Here is a 21,087-nt window from a genome sequence, read left to right as displayed (position 1 = left end):
GTTAAGTGTGCGCGCTCCGCTGCGGCGGCCCGGGGTTCGCTGGTTCGGATCCCGGGCGTGCACCGACGCACTGCTTGGCAAGCCATGCTGTGGCGGCGTCCCATATAAAGTGGAGGAAGATGGGCACAGATGTTAGCCCAGGGCCGTCTTCCTCAGCAAAAAAAGAGGAGGATTGGCGGATGTTAGCCCAGGGCTGATCTCCTCACAAAAAAAAAAAAAAAAAAGAAAAAAAAAAGAGAACCAAGTACTAAGAATATATATTAACACTTTGTCCCTAGTTCATTGGAAATCCTCAATGTGCTCACTCCCCCTGCCAATCTTTGACTCAGAGGTTGCAGTGAGCAGAGTTAGGAGACCAGCTGGTTGGTGAGGGGAAAGTGCGTATGTGCAAGCGCCTGGGTGCATCCATTTGAACCCTGAGTTCGCTAGCAGGGTGGAAAGGAATGGATCAGAAGATTTGTAAAAAGATCTCAGCAGAGAGGCCTTTAATCTTTGAGGCAACTGCTCACATGGAGACCACGTCGTCAGAGATGACCTTGGAGGCCAAGTAGCCAGAAGCACTGGGATAGCTGCCACTTCTCAGTTCAGGCAACTGAGTCTTGAAAGACCAGTGCCAGAATGTCAAAGACTGACAGTCCCTGTGGCACCCTGGTGACACAGGAGAGGTTCCAAACCTACCCTTGAAAGAGGCATCCCATTCAAAGATTATGAAACTGAAACTCTCAAAAGAAAAGGGACTTGCCCAAGAACTCTTGATTAGTCAGTTGAAGCTAGGATTTAAACCGAGATGACTGCCCAGTTTCCTGCCTTCCAGTCCCAGAAATCCTCAGCGTACTCAGTGGCATGCAGCAGAGTGACAGGCTACCATTTATTTCCCAACTGCTGAGCTTTTGTGCCCTGGTACATCCCCAAATATCTCTCATTCTCAGCAAAATCCTTGACTTCTAACTTAATCCTTTGCAAATGTTTGCCTGGGATGGGGATGGAAAGATGCAGGCAGCCAAACATCATGGAGAAAAAAAGAGTGGTTAAAGAATGTATATTGGTGGCAGGTGCTGGGCATGGACGGCCTGGAGACTGCTGAAGGACTGAGAGTAGCTGTGTCATGGACTGAGAAGTTGAAAAGGCATTGGCAAAAGGGCCAGTCGAGGAACGTATCCACTCACTCCTGTCTGCCCAGCCATTCTCTAATTCCTACCAGACTGTAAACTCTCAGGGAGAAGAGGTGGGAACCAACATTCATTGTGCTCCTACTATGTGCTAGGCTTATGTTAAATCTAACTGGGAACCTAGGATGTGCTAGACTCACTAAATCTTATTTAGTAATAAAGGAATCTCTATAGGAAGGGCATTATAACCCCGTTACCCAGATGAAGCGTCTGAGGCTTGAAAAGGAATAAAACCTTATTCCTTATATGAGGTCCCGCAACTGCTGAGTAATAGAGCTTGGATTTGAACACTGCCCTGTCTTCAAATTCCATAATTTTTTCCAGGCACCATCAACACTTTTTATCCCACTCAGTCCCACACAAAAAAGTAAATGCTCCATAAGCACTTTGAAGTTTTAAAATGAATCACCTCTGCAAGCCATTCAAGATTTGCAAAATAAATAAAAATTGAAAAACACACATCACTCAATATCCTGGGCATTTATATAAAAAATCCTTGGTCTGTCTGGAATGTTACTTCTCTATTCCCACCTCCCACCTTTCTTTCTCCTTTTCCCATCCTTGACCCTCTTCCCAGGTCCTGGTGCCATAAAGCACAACTCTACCTGGTATGGAATAGGACACGTATGTAGTCTCTGCTTGGCACCCCAAGAACACAGTTTAAAAGAAGAAATGGAGAGAGGAGGCAGATAACATCTCTTCCCTGGGCCTGTTTTCTCATCTATTAGTCAAGGGGCTGACTCTCTCACGTTTGTGACTTTATGCATCCACAAGCCACAGCTGGGCAGTGGCCAAAGGCTTCCCTGTTCATGGTATCCCCGTTTGTCTTGACACGACAAAGCTGACGTTTCTGGCCTTCCTGGCCAGTCCTCTCAGTTGTTTTATCAGTAGTGTCAGGAGTGCCTCAAGCTTTATTGAATTTTCCTTGTATTTATGTCATTGTTTTCAATGACAGTGGCTCAGGCCCCAACATGTGTCACTAAATTCCAAGCTATTGATATTCTTTTCATACGTAAGTAGGTGAGAATTTATTGTTGAATATCATTCAATTTTTCAATACCTAAATAAACAAAAGACAAAAAAAATCAGAAAAATAATTTTTCAGCTTTTTTGATTTTTTAATCTAGAATTCTTGTTTAAGGTATTCCATAATCCAGTATCTGGTTATCATGGCTTATTATACTTTATGTTTTCAACAATCTCTAGATCAGAACAGCGGGATTATAGGTGATTGTTAATTTCTTTTTTTTTTTTTGTGAGGAAGATCAGCCCTGAGCTAATATCCATGCTAATCCTCCTCTTTTTGCTGAGGAAGACTGGCTCTGAGCTAACATCTATTGCCAATCCTCCTCCTTTGTTCCCCCAAAGCCCCAGTAGATAGTTGTATGTCATAGTTGCACATCCTTCTAGTTGCTGTATGTGGGACGCGGCCTCAGCATGGCCGGAGAAGCGGTGCATCGGTGCGCGCCCGGGATCCGACGCCGGGCCGCCAGTAGCAGAGCGCGCCCACTTAACCACTAAGCCATGGGGCCGCCCGGTGATTGTTAATTTCTTCTTCATACTTTTATATATACCATAGCATTTTCATTGATTTCTTTTACATCTTGATTGGTCCAGAAAAAATTAAAGTGGCTTAAAAGGGCCATAGAATGTAAGAGGACATAAACTAGAAGTAGTTGTGGGTAAAAAAAGGAAAAATAAAGGGATAGGCATAAAATTGATACCAAAACGCAGACCATAAAATTTTTTACACTTTTTTCCAGATGAACCAAAAACAGAATTCTAAAGCTTTCTAGTAACCAACACAAAGGGAGAAAACTGAGCGGTTCTACAATTTACATGGCCAATAAAAATTAAAACAAATTGATTGCTCAGGAGAAGTATATCTATTTCTAATATCAAGACCAGAAGAAACATTTTGAGAGGGTTCTCATACACAGGATAAGCAATGTTTCTCAATTCCATCCTTGCAGCAGCTCTCATGGAGAATTTCACAGGGCTGTGTCTCATAGCACTTAGGTCCTTGGTCTTCCTTGGCCACTCTTTAAGCTAGATCAGTGGTACTGGGGTGCCTAAAGTGCAAAAAAGTAATTTTACAGGGGTGAATGTGGTCCAGGTAACACAGCTGTCATCTAGCATAATGAACATGTATTATTTTTATAATAATAAATATTAGTTTAAAAATAAATCACATGTTTTTACACAGAAAGTAAAAAAAGTGGCTAAATTAATCTACGCTTATGGTAGTGACTGAAAGGGAGCCCAAGGGGGGCTGTTGGGAGGCTGGTAAGTTTCTGATCTTCATAGGATGCTCGTTACACGGGTATGTTCAGTTTGTGGAAATTCACCAAGCTGTACATTTATATGTGTACTTTTCTGTACATATAAGATACTTCAGTGAAAAGTTAAAAAACACACACACAACCAGGGATGACAAGGACAATGTGTATCCCTATTTTCTAAAAAAAGTTTGTTAGTAGTTGAGAAACAAAAAAAATTTCAGGGGCCAGCCCAGTGGTGCAAGTGGTTAAGTGCGCGCACTCCGCTTCGGTGGCCCAGGGTTCGCAGGTTCCGATCCCAGGCGCGCGCCTATGCACCGCTCATCAAGCCATGCTGTGGTGGCGTCCCATATAAAGTAGAGGAAGATGGGCATGGATGTTAGCTCAGTGCCAATCTCCCTCAGCAAAAAAAAAAGAGGAGGAGTGGGATTGGATGTTAGCTCAAGGCTGATCTTCCTCACAAAAAAAGTTTTTCACAAAAAATTACATACTAAAATATCACAAAGATAAAAAGAATATTCATTTTTGCTTGTCTCATGGATACTTCTCACACTGAAAGCAGCACTTATTAGAACCTAAGAGTCTGTAAAAATTTAAAGATGTATCCGTCATGCTTTGCTCAGAATATATACCATATTCAGCCCAACATCCTTTATATACACCATCCAAACTATTCTCACCTCTTCCAGTAGTATTTTTTTATATCGAATAACATATAAATCTATTAATTGTGGATCACAAGGTCAAAGGATTGTCTTAAAGTTCAAAACGTATGTATGGTTGGCCTAGTTTAGACCTCATTATCCTTGCATATAAGGAAAAGCGCTCATGGAAAATAAAAGGGCAAATTTTTGAGACCGGTGGGAACTTGGTAGAGAACTAGACAGTGAGAGGCCGACTCCAAGAACAGCCTCTAGGCCCCCTTCCAAAGCAAACTCTGCTATGGCGGCTGCTCTGCTCTGCTCTGCTCCATAAAGCTCAGCACTAGAGGGCAAGTCCAGGCTCCATGGCCTGGAAAATTACTGCAGTGCAACTACCAGCCGCTCCTAAAACCAGCACAGAAGTGGTTGCTTCAGAAAACCTTGTGCTTTGCAAAGCCACTGTAACCACGCAGGGCATCTGAACAATTCCTAGGACAGGGAGTGGGAAGCAGCCCCAGCACCACCGAGCAGGCAAATGAGGCCTCAACTCAGACTGAGGGTCCCTGGGTGGTGGGCAGGATAAAGAGGGTGGGCTATGTTGCTACAATTCTGCTGGCAATGTCAGAACAGGGACTGAAGGGGCCAGGAAAAGGAGATGCCAAGTCCGGGTAAGGTCTCCTTTGTCACACACTGCCTTCCTGGTACAGACAGTGCTAGGTCTGAAGATAAAAAAAGATAAAAAATAGTTTTTATCTTTTATGTTTTAAGATAAAAAAAAACATTGATGGCTAAATTTTTAACCTTTGCATTTATGCTTAAAGGCTATTGTTGTTTATATGTATTATGGTACAAGGAACAAGAATCCCTAGGTTCTATTCTTGGATCAGTCACTGATAAACAAAGTATCTGCCAGTGGAAAATATCAGGTGCTTGGAAATTCAGAGCTTACCATCCATAACCAGAAGGGCTTTATTTGAGAGCCATGTCCCCAGAAGTGAATACTGATTTGAAGACACACGCAGCAGCCAAGTGACCAGGACGGCAGCATAAAGAGAGGTAAGTAGGACACAGGAACAGGTGCCAAAGGTTCCATGGGAAAGAAGGGCAGCCCAGCCAGGGCAGCAAGAGACATGGTCGCAGGCCACAAGGAGCACACGAGGCACTTGTGTTTCCTTTCTCCACTCTCCTCTGCTCTGAGTTTCAGCTCTAAGCCACACCATCCCTGCTCTGCCCACACATCTGTCTCATTTGTTTCTCCCTCTCTCCCCACCTGCGTCTCAGATTACTGTTCTGCCCTGAGTTACCTCTGTTACTGGAGGGTTGGTATCCTTTCCAAATCGGAACGCCTGTGGTGACCCTGGGAGCTAAAGTGCCCGCCTAACATCTGTGCGTGTACCTCCCTCAGCCCACTCAAAGTCAATCAGAAATCACAAGGGCCAACCAGACCCATGTGTTATAGACTTAAGGCAGCAAAAGCCGACTAATTCCTGAGCTCGAGAACACTTTGGGATTCAGCAGGTAAACCTGGCACTTAAACGGGGACATACCAGATCAGCCTTGCGAGATCTAGAAAGAGGCTGGCGCGTGCTCTCATTCAGCCCTGGCTCTGCGCCCAAACGCCATCTCTTGGCTCCAGCACCAAGTTGGTCCCAGCACTAGGTCAATTATAGAGCAAAGAACCTAGCAACCATTTTAGTCCAGACCTCTCCCCTCCGGCAGGACTTAGCTAATCCAATCTGAACAAATGGGTATGACTTGTTAAAACCTACCAGAATGGAGAGTCTTTAACTTCCAGTAATAGTCTGTTCCCAGGGCTGCTTTTCAGCCGGTACACACCAGTACAGCTGTACCAGTTATTAAATACTGAAATACTTATGAATGTGTTGGTATATAGCGACTGCCCCCAAGCCCTCTGAATGTCCCACTACCACTCTGACCTGACCTGACCCCAGGAGAGCTTCATGACTCAGCAGCTAAAGGGCTAACGTCAGCCACAGCAAGGGACCTTCAGGACCCTGTTCAGGCACCACTATCCACTCCAAAATATTGTTAACTTGTTTTACTATTACCCTTGCCTGTTCCATTCCACAGTGCTATCCTATTCTAAAACTTTCAACTACTTTCTCTAATCTACTGAATAAATGCCACTCTTTAAGGTTGTTATTCAAAGTCTTTCATAATGTAGCACCATCCTATACTCTCCTTCATATCCTCTGCTTCACCAAACCCACATGCTCCACATTCCCCAATACTAACTTTTCCCTGACTCTTGGTCTTTATTTATGCTGCTCTTTCTGCTTGGATTAGCCGTCTTCCTCTGTAGCCATTAAAATCTTACCAGCTCCTCGAGATCTCCTGAAACGTCACCACTTCCATGAAATATTAGTTGAAAGAGCCATGTCCCATTTCCAGAAGTGTCACAGCAACATCCAGGTTCTACATTTGTAAAACTTAATGATAGTTTTATATTATGATTATTTTTACATATGTGCTTGGACTCCTCTCCTAGAGAGAAAGCTGTGAGAGAGCAGAAACCATAACCTAGTCTACATCGTATCTAACTGACCTAGCACAACATCTTGCTGGAGGTACATGCAAAGGAAATATGTGTTTAAAGAGTGAACGACTCTAATTGTTTTGTCCAAGAAACCCATTTTCTATTCGTTAACGATTTGGGTTGCTTTTCTCTGAAGTTACTCCAATTGTGGTTCTATCTTCTTCTACATATGAAGCCCAAAGTGCACATCACCCATATCTTAAACTACTGGGTTATTCCATGAAGATGAAGCAGGAAGTATGCTCCCCTATCATTACTTTACCACCCTGGAGTTTGTGACTGCCATGTCTCCGTGCACTTCTTCCAGCGCCAGATCAATGTACCAGTCACACAGAGACAGGCAAATGAAAGGTTCCTGGTAACAGAGGCTGGCCTTACAGATGACAGGAAAGCTGGCGGTGGAGTGAGTTGGCAGGGACTGCTAGAGAGAGGAGGCAGGGTGGCTTGTTGGGAAGCAGAGCCAATATGGGGCTCTGGTTGCTGTGGTCAAGGCCACAGCTACAGTTCTGGGAGGGGAAGTTTTACTACCCTGGTCACTGTTGTACACCAGGGTATAGAGGAGGGAATGCTAGCAGCCCCTTCCTACCTCTCTCCCTCCCCTGCTCTCCCCGCCAAGGAACAGCTCTGAGCTGAGAGTAAGACCTACAGGACAAAAGAGGACTTTGATGCACAATGTCTGGGTTTCTTAAAAACAGAGACTGGAAGACAAGGAGCCAGAAACCACAGCCACCTTCTAAATCTCATTCCAAACGAAAATCAAGAGAAGAGTAGAATGCAGTGCGACAGCCCAGTGTGAAAAGCCACTCTGCACAGTAGATGCATTTCAGGTTCCAGGAGGCTGGGAAGAGGAAACAAGGGATCCATCAGGGCCCCAGCTTGGACTCTTGTTAAAAATGAGGGTTAGGGACACACTGACAGAGAGAACTGTTTGGTGGTTACAGGGGCATGGGGCTCGGCTGGTGGGCACAAGGGGTGAAGGGAGGCATTCATATGGTGAGTGACAAACAATAATGTACAATTAAAATTTCACAATGTTATAAACTATTAAGACATCAATTAAAAAAAAGAAAACACAGTGATAAAAAAAACTGAAAAACAAAATGAGAATTAGGGAAACAGAAAGCCAGTTCTAGAATAGAAAACTGGGAACATTTCTCTGGAGAAGGGTCAGTTTGGAAAAGGAAACAAAGAATAAGGAAACCCAGTCAGAGAATTAAGATTCCTCCAGGAGGGACACCAAACAGACCCAAGAATTGATGGCTAAGGATGAGACAGCCAACAGGAGACAGAGGTTGGGAGCCAGAGTGTGAGGTTATTATTATGGCAAACTGGTTCTGGTCTCTGAGGAGAAAACACACTTGAGGTAAAGAAAAGGTATGTGGGCCGGCCCGTGGCTTAGCGGTTAAGCGCGCGCGCTCCGCTGCTGGCGGCCCGGGTTCGGATCCCGGGCGTGCACCGACGCACCGCTTCTCCGGCCATGCTGAGGCCGCGTCCCACATACAGCAACTAGAAGGATGTGCACCTATGACATACAACTATCTACTGGGGCTTTGGGGGAAAAATAAATAAATAAATAAAATCTTTAAAAAAAAAAAGAAAAGGTATGTGTAGGGGGCTGGGGGGAGGAAGGGAGGTCACTGATTTCAGGGTCACAAAGCAATAGTTTTTCTCTGTTTTTAATCTGTGCAGAGAGGGGCCGGCCCCGTGGCTTAGCGGTTAAGTGCGCACGCTCCACTACTGGCGGCCCAGGTTCAGATCCCGGGCGCACACTGACGCACCGCTTGTCCAACCATGCTGAGGCCGCATCCCACATACAGCAACTAGAAGGATGTGCAACTATGACATACAACTACCTACTGGGGCTTTGGGGAGAAAAAGGGAAAAAAAGGAGGAGGACTGGCAATAGATGTTAGCTCAGGGCCGGTCTTCCTCAGCAAAATGAGGAGGATTGGCAGATGTTAGCACAGGGCTGATCTTCCTCACAATAACAAACACAAACAAAAATCTGTGCAGAGGATCCCACTGGCTACCACATTAACAAGATGGGGGCCACATTGAGAAGGGGTGTCCCAAGGAGGAGAGAAGGGAGATCCCTCCCAGGGCCTCCCACTATCCACACTCCAACTGGCTCATGCACTAGGGACTGAGTGGCTGTGGTGTGGAAGAGAAGATTCACTCTTTCACAAGGAAGAGCAAGGCTCCGAGAGGGAAGGTAGATGTTGGTCACCAGAAGGAAAAACTCTCCCACTAGCTCAAGCAGGGAAGATCACACAATCTTAGTATCCACATTGAGAGGGACCTGGGAGATCATTTAGTCCAACTTCCTCCTTCTACCTGAGAAGCTACCACTTTTCCCTTGATTCCCCAACTAGTTACTGGCAGAATCTGGACTGGAACCTCACTCTCCCAACTCAAACACTCCCAGAATTATTTCCACTGCCTCAGAGTGAGAGGTTCCACCGTAAATATATACCTCCACCCTGAACCAGCTCAATTACTGACCCTAGTAATTCCCTCTCTTTGGCCACAGGAGAAGGCAAAGCACCACACCCAACTCTGGGCAGAGCAGTTGACACAGGACATGTCAGAGCTTCTTCTCCCCAGCAATTTCATCAGTCATTCCTTCCGAGTTTCCTGAAAGGGGGAAGTGAAGGGATGGGAGACAATGTGCTAGAATTATGAACCTCTGCCCCTCAGGCTTTGGGAAGGGCACCTGGTGGTTCTGGGATTTTCTTCACTCCTTTTTCCAAATATTACATTGACCTTTTACAGTCCCTGACACTTTCAGAGTTTTACTTTGTTAGCTCCACCAGCAGTAAATTGAAAATCACTTCAGATAGCCATGCCTGTTGAAGTAAAAAGAGAAAGAGACCATTCCCTCCCATTACCTAGAAAGAAACTGAGGCACAGAAAAATTAAGTGGCTTTGGCTAAGTTAAAAAAAATAAGTAGGAATCTACCCACTGCCTGGCCCACTGTGCTGTCTATTGTCTCCTTGAGCAGGGTCTGGGGTGTTGAGTACATTCCACAGGGTTCCCAAGGCAGGCTTCAGACAACTAGCTGGAGGGGCAGCCAGGACTAGGAGAAGGGACGGCTGGTGAGGAGGTGGGAGACTTTGAGGAAGAGGAAGCGGCTGGGAGTGGAGTATGGGAAGAGGGGAGGATAGGTGGTTCTCGGGGATACTGTTAAAATAAAGAACCCGAGAAAACGCAGCAGGAGAGGAGCGAGCGACAGAGACAGCGGTGAGCAAAGTTTGGGCCGCGCTGAGCGGAGCGCGTGGCCTCGGTGGAGACTAGACTGCCGAGGGCATCCCAGACACAAATACAGACGAGCCCGGCGCGCACCGCGCTTTCTCTTCCAAGGGGACTGCCAGCCTAGCGCGGCTGGAGGTGCCCCAGGTCATGGCCAGCATTTCCACAGGGCGGGCGGGGAGCCTCTCTCCCGGTCGCCCTGCGAAGGGAGAAGCGAGCAGCGCCAAGGATGCCCCGGCCCCGTACAGCCGCGGGCAGGCCCCGGCTCGGGAATTCGGCGCCCGGCCCCGCGCCTCCCCACCCCCTCGTCTCTCTCGGAGTAGGCAGCAGGGCGGCGCCGGGCACCTGGAGACGAAAACGAGGTGGGAATCGGGGCTGAGGATGAGGCGGGTCCCCCAACGCGGGAGCCACCGGCACTGCCTCCTCCCACCTCGCGCCCTCCCCCGCCCCCGGCGCTACTTACTGCGGTTCAGGGGGTTCCCGCCGACCTGGGCCGACGCCACCAGTTCCAGATAAAGAGTCCAGAGCCCCAGCGACACCAGGGCGAGCGCCAGCAGCAGCCGGAAGCGCCTCCGCAGCAGCTTGACCGGGCGCAGGAGCAGCAGGAGCAGCGCGGCCCGGGGGCTCCCCATCGCGCTGCGCCCGGGCGGCCGCCGCCAGCGCGGGCTGCTCCCCTCGCAGCCCCCGCCCCCCGGCCGGGCCCAGCGCCCCGGGCGCACGGTGTCCCAGCCCCAGCCCAGCGCCTCAGGGGTGCGCCGAGGCCGTCTCCCCCCGCCGCTCTCCAGCCGGGCGCCGACTCATGCTCCGCGCGCAGGGGGTCAGACCCTGCGCTGCGCGGACGCCTCGCGCCGGGCTCAGGTCTCCCGGAGCAGAGCCCGGCTCCTCCTCCCCGAGTGTCGGCGGTCGGCTCTCCTCCCCACGCCGCTCCTCGTCTCCGGCTGGCTGCCGCCCGCCCTCCTCGCTCGCTCGCTCCCTCGCTCTTAGAGACTGCACACAAGAAGGCTTCCCTAGGTGCGCGCCTGGCCGCCTCTCCCCTCGCCTCCTCCCGCTTCGGCTCCCCCCGCGGAAGGAGGAGAGCGCACACCCACCTGTCCCGCCCCGGCCTCGGCCCCGCCCACGAAGCACAGGTGGGCTCCGCCCCGGAGGAGCCCAGGGATCCGGGAAGAGCCCCTCTGGCCTCCCTGGGGCAGCAAGAGATGGGGCCAGAAAATAGTATCTGGCGCCTCCGCCGACTGGGGATGGGTGGCGTGTAGGAGGGGGCGAGTTTGATCTGGACTCAGTGTGACAGAGAAACTGAGGTACTGCCCCGGCGCTTGGCGGTGTTGCTCCCCAAACAGAAGTGAAGTAGAAGCTGGGTAGACACCTGGGAGGGCGGGGCTCGGGGCGGGGGGGGGGGAGTCTTGTGGGGAGTGGGGGCGGTGACACCCGAGGCGTTGGCTTCAGGGCTTTTCGTGGCCTACAACGATCCATCTCCCTACCCTAGGTAACAAGAGTAGACATGATATTAGTTCGGAGACAATGGCCACTTAATTCAGCCACAGTTCCCGCTTCCAGGTCGGATTTGAAGACTCTTCCTTCCCAGGCTCAACCACATCTCCAACAGATACTGGAGAAGTTATATGTGCCCCTGACTGAACCCCAAGTCGTTTCCCCCAGACTAGGATGAAATAGCTGTTGGGGGAGAGTAGATGTTGGAGAGTTCTGAAGAAGAATTAAAAATCAAAGAAGAAAGAAACTCGCTCCAAAAGTTGAAAGGTCATAGAGATATTTTGTATGCTAGTTCTCTGCCTTCAGGCAGGTAAAACATTATCATCTGATTTAGATGAGATAATTAAGGTCCAGAGGAGCAGAGTAAATTGCCTAAGGTCATTCAGCAAGTAATAGTACAGTTGTCTTTTCCACTCTTTCTCCTGGGGAAAATGATCAGGAGACTATGGAGAAAGCGGAGGATCAAAAGCATTCGGGGGGGGGGGGGGGGGGGGACCGGCCCCGTAGCGCAAGCGGTTAAGTGTGCACTCTCCCGCTGTGGCGGCCCTGGGTCGCCGGTTCGGATCCGGGGCGCGCACTGACACACCACTTGTCAAGCCATGCTCTGGTGGCATCCCATATAAAGTGGAGAAAGATGGGCATAGATGTTAGCCCAGGGCCAATCTTCCTCAGCAAAAAGAGGAGGATTGGCAGATGTTAGCTCACGGCTGATCTTCCTCACACACACACAAAAAAGCATTCCCGGGCATGTTAAAATCAAATGAATAACATGCAAATACTGTCCCAAGACCGAAGTTCACAGAATTGAGTGCTTTGTTTCCTGTTCTCCTGCTACTCCCTTAGTTGAATGTGCAATAGTCCGATAGTCTCTACTGGACTATTACAACTTTTCCTAACTAGCCCCCTGGACACCAGGCTCCTCCACCCAACCCCAGCCATCCTCTCCACTACCACCAGTCTTTATAAAATTCGTTTACACATCTATACACATGCTCAAAAATATTTAATGGCTTCCCAGTGCTTACTGATTAAAATGCAAACTGTAAATCTGGAATTCAAGGCCTCCCAAAACCTTTCCCAGCTTTATGTGACCATGTGAAACCTGCTCCAACTAAAGTGAGTCTGTTCACTGCCCTCCAATACATTTTCTTTATTGGTTGATGAGGTTTGACTCTTCAAGGTCCATTTCAGGTTCTATGAAGCTTTCTTGGACCAACCCAGTCCTGAGCAACCCTGTCCTCCTTGGAGCTTTAGTAGAACTGACAGTCTGCCCCACCCATTCATATGTACAGACTCACTTGATGCCTAAATCTTGTTTTCCCGACTTCACTGTTAAGCTTCAAAAGTGGGAACTTTGCATTCTTATTGTGTAGCACAATGTCCATTTAGCATTCAGTAATGTTTGCAGATGAAGTTAGCACTTGGAGTGAATATCCCCCAAACTTTCAGTGTAGTTCTCTAGCAAAAGATGACTCTAAAGGACAATTCTCCAATAATAGCTGGGAAATATCTCTGTGAATTTCCAAACCACAGACATGTGCACTTCCCATACTCTTTTTTCTCTCCCAAAGACCGAGACAGGAGCAGCCAGCATGTGAAAGCTTGGCTAAGGCAGACAGGTGGTAACCAAGGTGCCTGTAAATAGAATCTCTCTTTCTCTCATTGGGGGCAACCAGACTGGATGTTAGGCTGAGTCATTTTCAGGACTTGGTCATGGAAACAGGTGGCAGCCCTACGACAATTCTCTTCTCAAGCCTGGCCCTCCTGAGAGAATATATGCAACCACTCCAATTAACCAAACCCTTGAAGTATCTATTGTGTGAGAACTGGGAGAGAGTAAAACAGGGAGCATGCCATTTCATTGAGGAGAAAAGATATTGCACAGAAAAAGAAATCTGACACTTTAAAGGCCAAGGTTCTGGTCCAAAGAATGAATTCCAAAGAAATTCAGAAAAGGAAAGAGATCACTCTACATCTCTCAATTCTGTGCCTCCTCTTCTCACTTTTGTTCTGTTCTTATACCCTAAACAGATCATTATTTCCCTGCTTATGATGAGAGGATGCGGGGGTGGGCAGGATAAGGAGGCCAGGAAAGCCTTGTGGCTCTCTCTCCCTCCTCTGCTCTCCTCCCTGCTGTGGTTGCCTCCTCAGCACTGAGATAGCCTTCTCACCTAGACCCTGATTTCAGACTGCTTGCTCCAAATCCCTTTTTGACTCCTAATGATATCACAGACTTTGAGACCCAAATTCCTTTCTCAAGCAATTGAGCTAGCTGTCATTCTCCTTCAGGTCCAGAGCTTAGTGTATGGGTTGAGGTATTCATGGTGACAAATTCTGGTGGCATAATATTGCCACCAATGTCTGTTCATTGTCATGTCTATTTAACTGGATACTCACTGGTTCTTCAGATGATTTTCACCGTCATTTGCTCTCCCACTTCAGCCTTGGCATCTGTCCAGAATGGCCAGGGTCACATTGCACAAACTGCACCTGAAAGGAAAAACAATTTCCATCATGTCACCTGTAATACTGATAGGATGGGACGGGCTCTGGTATTTGGCTTGGCCTGGATGTCAGAGTCAGGTCAAACCACAAAGATGGCAGGTCAAACCACAAAGGTTCTTCTCCCAAATTACAGAGACTTTGTAAGAGAGGTCAATCTGAGCTTTCTAAAATGAGCCAAGGCTAGCATAGGGACCAGAAAATTCTGTTTTGTAGAGAATTCAAAAGGGAAAGGTGCCCAGTGACTGGCAGGTATGGTAGCAGAACTCTTGTATTCAGAGCAATTCTTATTCTCATCTATAGGGATGTCTGAGTATACTAAATAACTTCCCAATTCCTAAAACCTGACATCTACATTATAATGTGGCACGTTTGAGCTTATAGAGCATTTTTACACTCATATCATGTGTGTTTCATTTCTCACAACCATATGAGAATAGCAGGAGAGATATTCTCCTCTATTTACAGACAAACTTCTCAAGCCTCAGTTTCTTCAAGGTGACCTGCACCAAGTTCACATGACCAGTAAGTGATGGAATCAGAACTAGAACCAGATCTTTAGCCTCTGGTTCTCTTTACATTGTATCCTGAGATCTCCTTCTCCGGCCTGACAGTCCGTATTCCCTTATGCCCATACAGACCCTCATTCTTCTCTTTTACTTCAGGAGCTTCTCTACTATTCACATGTATTTCATGGAGATATCTTGGTAGTGGAAAGACTAATGATAAATCATTGAGGATCTCTGGGCCATCACTAAGCCAATGTCTTAGACTGAGACATGGGAGGACTGAGTTCCTTTACTTTGAGAGAATTCCTAAGACAGAAAAGAAGAGTGCTGAAGCTATCTCCAAATGCCATGGTCATCTTGGTAAGCCTTTATTTGTTTTTTCTCTTCTAACTCATGTGAATCATCCATATCCAAAGCTGTAGGTTTCACTGATTCCATTTTACAGATAAGGAAATGGGCTCCAAGTTGTTAAATAACTTGCTCAAGGTGATGTAGGTGACCCATATCTGAGATGTGACTTAAACTCAGTCTTTCTAACTTCAGATTCAGTGCTTTTTTTTTTTTTTTTTTTTTTCCTTGCACGTGTTATTTCCCTGGAAGTTCCCCTGGAGAAATATATTCACCCTGGAAACTCTGAGCTCACTCTCAACACATCTATAACTCACCCAGCCACATGATAATTATTCTCAACGTCCCCCTCCCCACCCTCAGCAATGCTCCCTGCTCTGCTCCTTACTGAAGAAATCGCTATTTCCTATCCCTTCCATAAGTCCATCTTTCATAAATCTTTCTGCAGGATTTGTTGCTACAGAGGCTAATCCCAGGAGAAGGTAGAAACCCTCAATGGCTGCTTCTAATTGGCCACTTCTCTTGATTTTCAATGCAGTTGGGCCTTTCTGTCTACATGATGGAAAGAATTGTATGAGCTCTGGCCAAGCCCCAAGACTTTTTTTTTTTTTTCGGTGAGGAAGATCAGCCCTGAGCTAACATCCATGCCAGTCCTCATCTTTTTGCTGGGGAAGACCGGCCCTGAGCTAACATCTGTGCCCATCTTCCTCCATTTTATATGGGACCTGCCACAGCATGGCCTGACAAGCTGTGCATCGGTGCACGCCCGGGATCCGAATCTGGGCTGCCAGCAGCGGAGCGCGTGCACTTAACCACTATGCCACGGGGCCAGTAAGCCCCAAGACTTAGTTTCTCCATCTGTGGACCTAAATAATTTTCCATACTAGATTGGGAAACAGATGAATATTTACCATCCCTATAGAAGAATATGTGCAAGATTGCATCAGGAAGAGTCAAAGGAACTGGACGAAGAGAGTAAAGGAAAAGATCAACAGAGGGCGGAGATGTTATGCTGAAGAGTGAGATGAAGCTCTTTGGCTAGGAAAGATCCCAGGCAATTCACGTACTTAGAGCTTATGACTTCATCTCCCTCCCAAGCAAATGAGTTGTTGCTGCGGTCCTCAGTGAATGCAAGGTATGAACCAGACCAGAACTATATGCTTCGAAGCTTAAGTTTGGCATCTATTGCTTGCTTCTCTTTCCAGTTTGTTGTGTGAATCCCTCCAAATTATTGCAACCTCTCTTCCTGCCTTCCTCTCCGAAGGAAGAGGATTCCCCAGCAAGTCAACAGACAATTATCCAAGTCAAAAAATTAACTCTGACTTAATCAGTCTTTTCAATTGAGTAATACCAATTATTTCCCTTCACTTGGACATGCTTTGTTGCTGGGAAACCCACAAGGAGAAAGAATGAACAGCACTCTTGGTTGCTCATTTGTTGGTGCTGAAACAGGCTAAATGAGCCTTCCTTGAAGCTTCGTCTTTCTCTCTGACCACTACAACCTACTAGAAAGACATTCTCACACCCTTCCCTAGAGAGATATTTACTCCTTTCTGCATCCTGCAATCTGCTAGCAGATAACAGTGAGGGGCTTTGTAGCTGAAGCTACGGCATAATGACCCACAGCTCTGAGTAGCGTCTTCCCCACTCCCAAGTCCTGGTAATATTTAATGTCTGCAAGCTGTGTGGCTCACCATGGCTCCAGGCCCATGGTCCATAGTCTCCATACCTCAGAGTGAACTCTTGGTGCTTCCGTCTCTTCTCCCAAGGACAGATCTCACAGGCTTGGTCCCCACAAGTACAAACACACATAGGTGTACACACACTCCCTTTTGGGAGGCTACACAGATGGTAGACTCAGGGGCAGCCTTCTTGCATGCCTTAGCTCTCTGGCACCACTTTCTGCAGCACTGAGGGTGTTCTCAGCATTTTCAGAATAAGCTGTAGGTCTCAAGCCTCTGAGCAAAGAGGGTTTCCTATCTCTATTCTTTCATCCTGGAGAAAGAAACTCTTCTATAAACATCTCCCACTCCTGGCTTCACAACTTCTCCAATCCCTAACGGGGGCTTGTCAGGGACCACATCTGTTCTACATTCTATAATCTGTACTCCTTCTATAGCATCCGGCCCAGAAGTCAGTTAATAAACACTCTGTAATAATGGAAACTGTTCTTACTCCCCATTCATATGAGGCTCTGCCTCCTCTAACACCCACTCATTTAAGGATGTCTTCCCCTAATAAAGCAGAAATGGGAGTATGGATGTTCCTTCCCTTGCCTCAAACACAATTGAATCACTCACCTGCTGGGAATGCTGCAGGTAACCCAGGCAAGTGGACTGCATGGCTGTGTTAACCCACCTTATGGCTTTGCTAGGGAAGAACAATGATCCTAAAGGCAAGTACATGTGCAGAGTGCCACAAAACAGCTCAAGTGCTCAAGCCCCAGAGCAACTTTCTGAAAACCTTCTTTGTCTAAGTTCATAGGTCCAGGCTATAAACTCTGGTGAGAGAACCCCAGCCATGCCACTTAACACTCAATCACTGTGGCATCTCAGCAGCATGTCTCGGTTTCCAGACGGTGATGCTGGGCACTGATGAGAGTCAGAGCTGCTGGTTTCAGGTTTCCCAGCCTTGTTATCTAAGGACCAGCTGCTTGGGATTTGATCAGGGCTGGTTTGGGAGAGAGGCAGACGCCGTCTTTGCCCCAAAACAGACTACTCTTTGAGCTCTGCCGCCACCCAGACTGGGAATGGAAGAAAGAAAACAAAATTCCCCACTGTATATGGTTCTCTGGAATTTAACTTGGCCCTGGAGAGGGAAAATTAAAGAGCGACATTGCTCTTCTACTCTGAACGCCCTCTGTAGGCAGCAAACCCCATTAACGCTGAGGCTTGTCAGGACTCGGAAGGGGTTAGGGTGAGGACAGGAACAATTTCTGACCCTCTCAACAGTGGGGGAGGCTTCCATCTCCTTCCTAGGCCAACTCTAAGGTGCCAAGTGGGAGAGTCTGATTTAAAGTCAGTTTGCAAGAACCAGTTGAAAAAGAACATTATCTGGCTGAGCTATGAAGAAAGGAGATGAACTCTGTTTAGTGATTTGGGACAAAGACAGTCAGTGAAACTAGTCATGTGATGAAGTTTTTTGTTTTGTTTTCCTGCCGCCTCATATACTCACCACATACACGTGGTGGTGGTGGAGTGTGGCCGGGGTGGGTGTTTGGCATAAGGAATGGTCCTTCAGAGAAAGTGAAGTTCTGAGTTCTGAGTTCTTCCTAAACTTTTATACTGCCCCGGAGCTTCTAAAAAATTCTTCTGCCTTGACAAAGATTTTGCTCCTCAACCAGGCATCTTACCCTCAAAAGAGGGCTGACAGTGCAGGTCAATGAGAGATGTGCATGGAAAAACCTTGCATTCTATCATCCCAGGTTTTTTTAGGAGACATTTCACACTCAGTTTTCCTTCTGAGTATTTAGACAGTGACCTCAGAGATGTCAAATTAGTCTCTTTTTTTTTTTGTGAGGAAGATCAGCTCTGAGCTAACATCCATGCTAATCCTCCTCTTTTTTTTGCTGAGGAAGACCGGCTCTGAGCTAACATCTATTGCCAATCTTCTTCCTTTTTTTTGTTCCCCCCACAAAGCACCAGTAGATAGTTGTATGTCATAGTTGCACATCCTTCTAGTTGCTGTATGTGGGACACGGCCTCAGCATGGCCGGAGAAGCAGTGCGTCGGTGCGCGCCCAGGATCCGAACCCGGGCCGCCAGTAGCAGAGCGCGCACACTTAACCGCTAAGCCATGGGGCCGGCCCCTCAAATTAGTCTCTGAATCATTTTTCTCATTTTGGACAGCTAACCTTTGCTATACATTTTCCAATCTCAGTGTTATTTTGGCTTTCTAGGTTGACTATTATGCTTTCAGGTAAGTTTTCCCTTAAATTCCATACTGTTCTCAAGGGAGATTACTCTAGGAAAAAGAAACCCCACAACATTCTCACCACTAGTAGTTGGAGTCACGGAAAACCACGAGATCATGCAGGGAGAGGATGGGGGTGACTAGTGAAGAGAGCCCAAGTCTCTGGAACACCAACCCTGACGGGACAAGCGGAAGAGGAGTCAGAGACAGCAGTGGGCCAGCCCAGCAGACATAGGAGTCAGACAAGGACAGAGATCTATGGAGCAGGGAGAGCAGGGGCAGTGTCATGCAGGTGTGGACAGGGCGGCACCCTCAGATGCCAGTGCTCAGGACGGGAGGCTCGGAGACCAGGTATGATGCACAAGGCAGGAGGAGGATAAATTCAAGAGGGGTTTGGTCAGACTGAGTCGAGAAGAAATACAGAATCCTAAAGATATTTTGGAGGATTTAAGCAGAATATATGTAGAAAGAAGAGTTTTATAAGGTCGTTTTTTGGGAGAAAGAATTCATTGCTTTGATATAGCTATTGGCACATAGAGAACATAGCTATTTTCTGAAGCAGCTTATCAAGTGCTGGCCCGGCCTAGAGAGTGGTACAAGGGATGTAGGGCTGGAGGGAGAATCACTCTAATTTAAGTAAAAGAACCCCAGGCAGACTAGCTCAATCTTGACTCATTATTGAGCCTGGGGCCAAATGAAATCCTATAAAAATCTGCATGACAATACTACATTAGGTTCATTCAGATTCTAGATCCCTCTATTTAATATTTAATTATCCCTTTCCAAATGTCAAGGCAAGGTTGACAATTAAGAGGCTCTGGATGGGGCTGGCCACACGGTCTAGCGATTAAGTTCATGCGTTCTGCTTCGGCGGCCCGGGGTTTGCTGGTTTGGATCCTGGGCACAGACCTACTCACCGCTCACCAAGCCATGCTGAGGTAGCATCCCATATAGAAGAGCCACAACTCTACAGCTATGAAACACAACTATGTACTGGGGCTTTGGGGAGAAAAAAGAAAAAAAAAAGAGGGGGCCGGCCTGGTGGCTTAGCGGTTAAGTGCGTGTGCTCTGCTACTGGCGGCCCGGGTTCGGATCCTGGGTTGCTGTATGTGGGACGCCACATCAGCATGGCTGGCCAAGCGGTGCGTCGGTGTGCGCCCGGGATCCGAACCTGGGCCACCAGTAGCAGAGCGAGCACACTTAACCACTAAGCCACAGGGCCGGCCCCCAGGGCCAATCTTCCTCACTAAAAAATAAATAAAAAATAAAATAGAAACCTGATAGAGATACATGAGCTGATTTATCAAGCATATTATTTTATAATAAACATTTGTCAAAACTTTAAAAAATGCATATTTAGCACACCAACTTGAAATGCCTCTATTACAGTAACTAAAATTCCAATTTTTTTTTTTTTGTGAGGAAGATCAGCCCTGAGCTAACATCCGTGCTAATCCTCCTCTTTTTGCTGAAGAAGACAGGCTCTGAGCTAACATCTATTGCCAATCCTCCTCCTTTTTTTTTTTTCCCCAAAGCCCCAGTAGATAGTTGTATGTCATAGTTGCACATCCTTCGAGTTGCTGTATGTGGGACACGGCCTCAGCATGGCTGGAGAAGCAGTGCGTCGGTGCGCACCCGGGATCTGAACCTGGGCCGCCAGTAGCAGAGTGCGTGCACTTAACCGCTAAGCCATAGGGCCGGCCCCTAAAATTCCAATGTTAATTGAGTCTATTTCTAAACTTCACATTCTTTGCCATTAGTTGGTCTGTTCATTTGTCAATACAACACAGTTAATTAAGAAAAAGAAAATGAGTGGCTAGCTCAGTTTTAAAAATGAGACCATGCAGCCCAAGAAGCAAAGAGGTAGAGATGCCAAGAAGATCTGCAAACAAAAGCAATAATAGCTGCCACTGGAAGGTCAAGCTCCCAGGAGGCTGCTATGGCAAGAGCAGTGGGTTTCTCCGTAACAATCTTTTTTTATTTTTTTGTGAGGAAGACCAGCCCTAAGCTAACATCCATGCCAATCGTCTTTGCTGAGGAAGACTGTCCCTGGGGGCCGGCCCCGTGGCTTAGCAGTTAAGTGTGTGCGCTCCGCTGCTGGCGGCCCGGGTTCGGATCCCAGGTGTGCACCGACGCACCGCTTCTCCAGCCATGCTGAGGCCGTGTCCCACATACAACAACTAGAAGGATGTGCAGCTATGACGTACAACTATCTACTGGGGCTTTGGGGGGGAAAATAAATAAATAAATAAAATCTTTAAAAAAAAAAGACTGTCCCTGGGCTAACAGGGCTAACATCTGTGCCCATCTTTCTCCACTTTATATGGGACGCCACCACAGCATGGCCTGACAAGTGGTGCCTCCGTGTGCGCCCAGGATCTGAATCTGGGCCGCCAGCAGCAGAGCATGCACTTAACCTCTACGCCACGGGGC

At 47.4% G+C, this 21,087-nt stretch overlaps 1 protein-coding gene across 2 annotated transcripts in view; it reads right to left on the bottom strand.

The window, feature by feature from the left end:
* The window catches only part of B4GALNT3 (beta-1,4-N-acetyl-galactosaminyltransferase 3), a 99,582-nt gene extending 88,642 nt beyond the window's left edge, over nucleotides 1-10,940 (bottom strand). For both annotated transcript variants that reach the window (XM_058559088.1, XM_058559089.1), the window contains exon 1: nucleotides 10,360-10,940. In XM_058559088.1, coding sequence (XP_058415071.1) covers nucleotides 10,360-10,528 — 169 coding nt within the window. In that variant the 5' untranslated portion in view covers nucleotides 10,529-10,940. The remainder of the gene's footprint in view (nucleotides 1-10,359) is intronic.
* Between the last annotated feature and the right edge of the window lie 10,147 nt (nucleotides 10,941-21,087).

The sequence above is a fragment of the Diceros bicornis genome, chromosome 17 (assembly GCF_020826845.1).
Source record: "Diceros bicornis minor isolate mBicDic1 chromosome 17, mDicBic1.mat.cur, whole genome shotgun sequence".
Taxonomy (NCBI): domain Eukaryota; kingdom Metazoa; phylum Chordata; class Mammalia; order Perissodactyla; family Rhinocerotidae; genus Diceros; species Diceros bicornis.
Note: the sequence above shows the minus strand (reverse complement) of the source record. Positions and strands in the feature narration are given on the sequence as shown.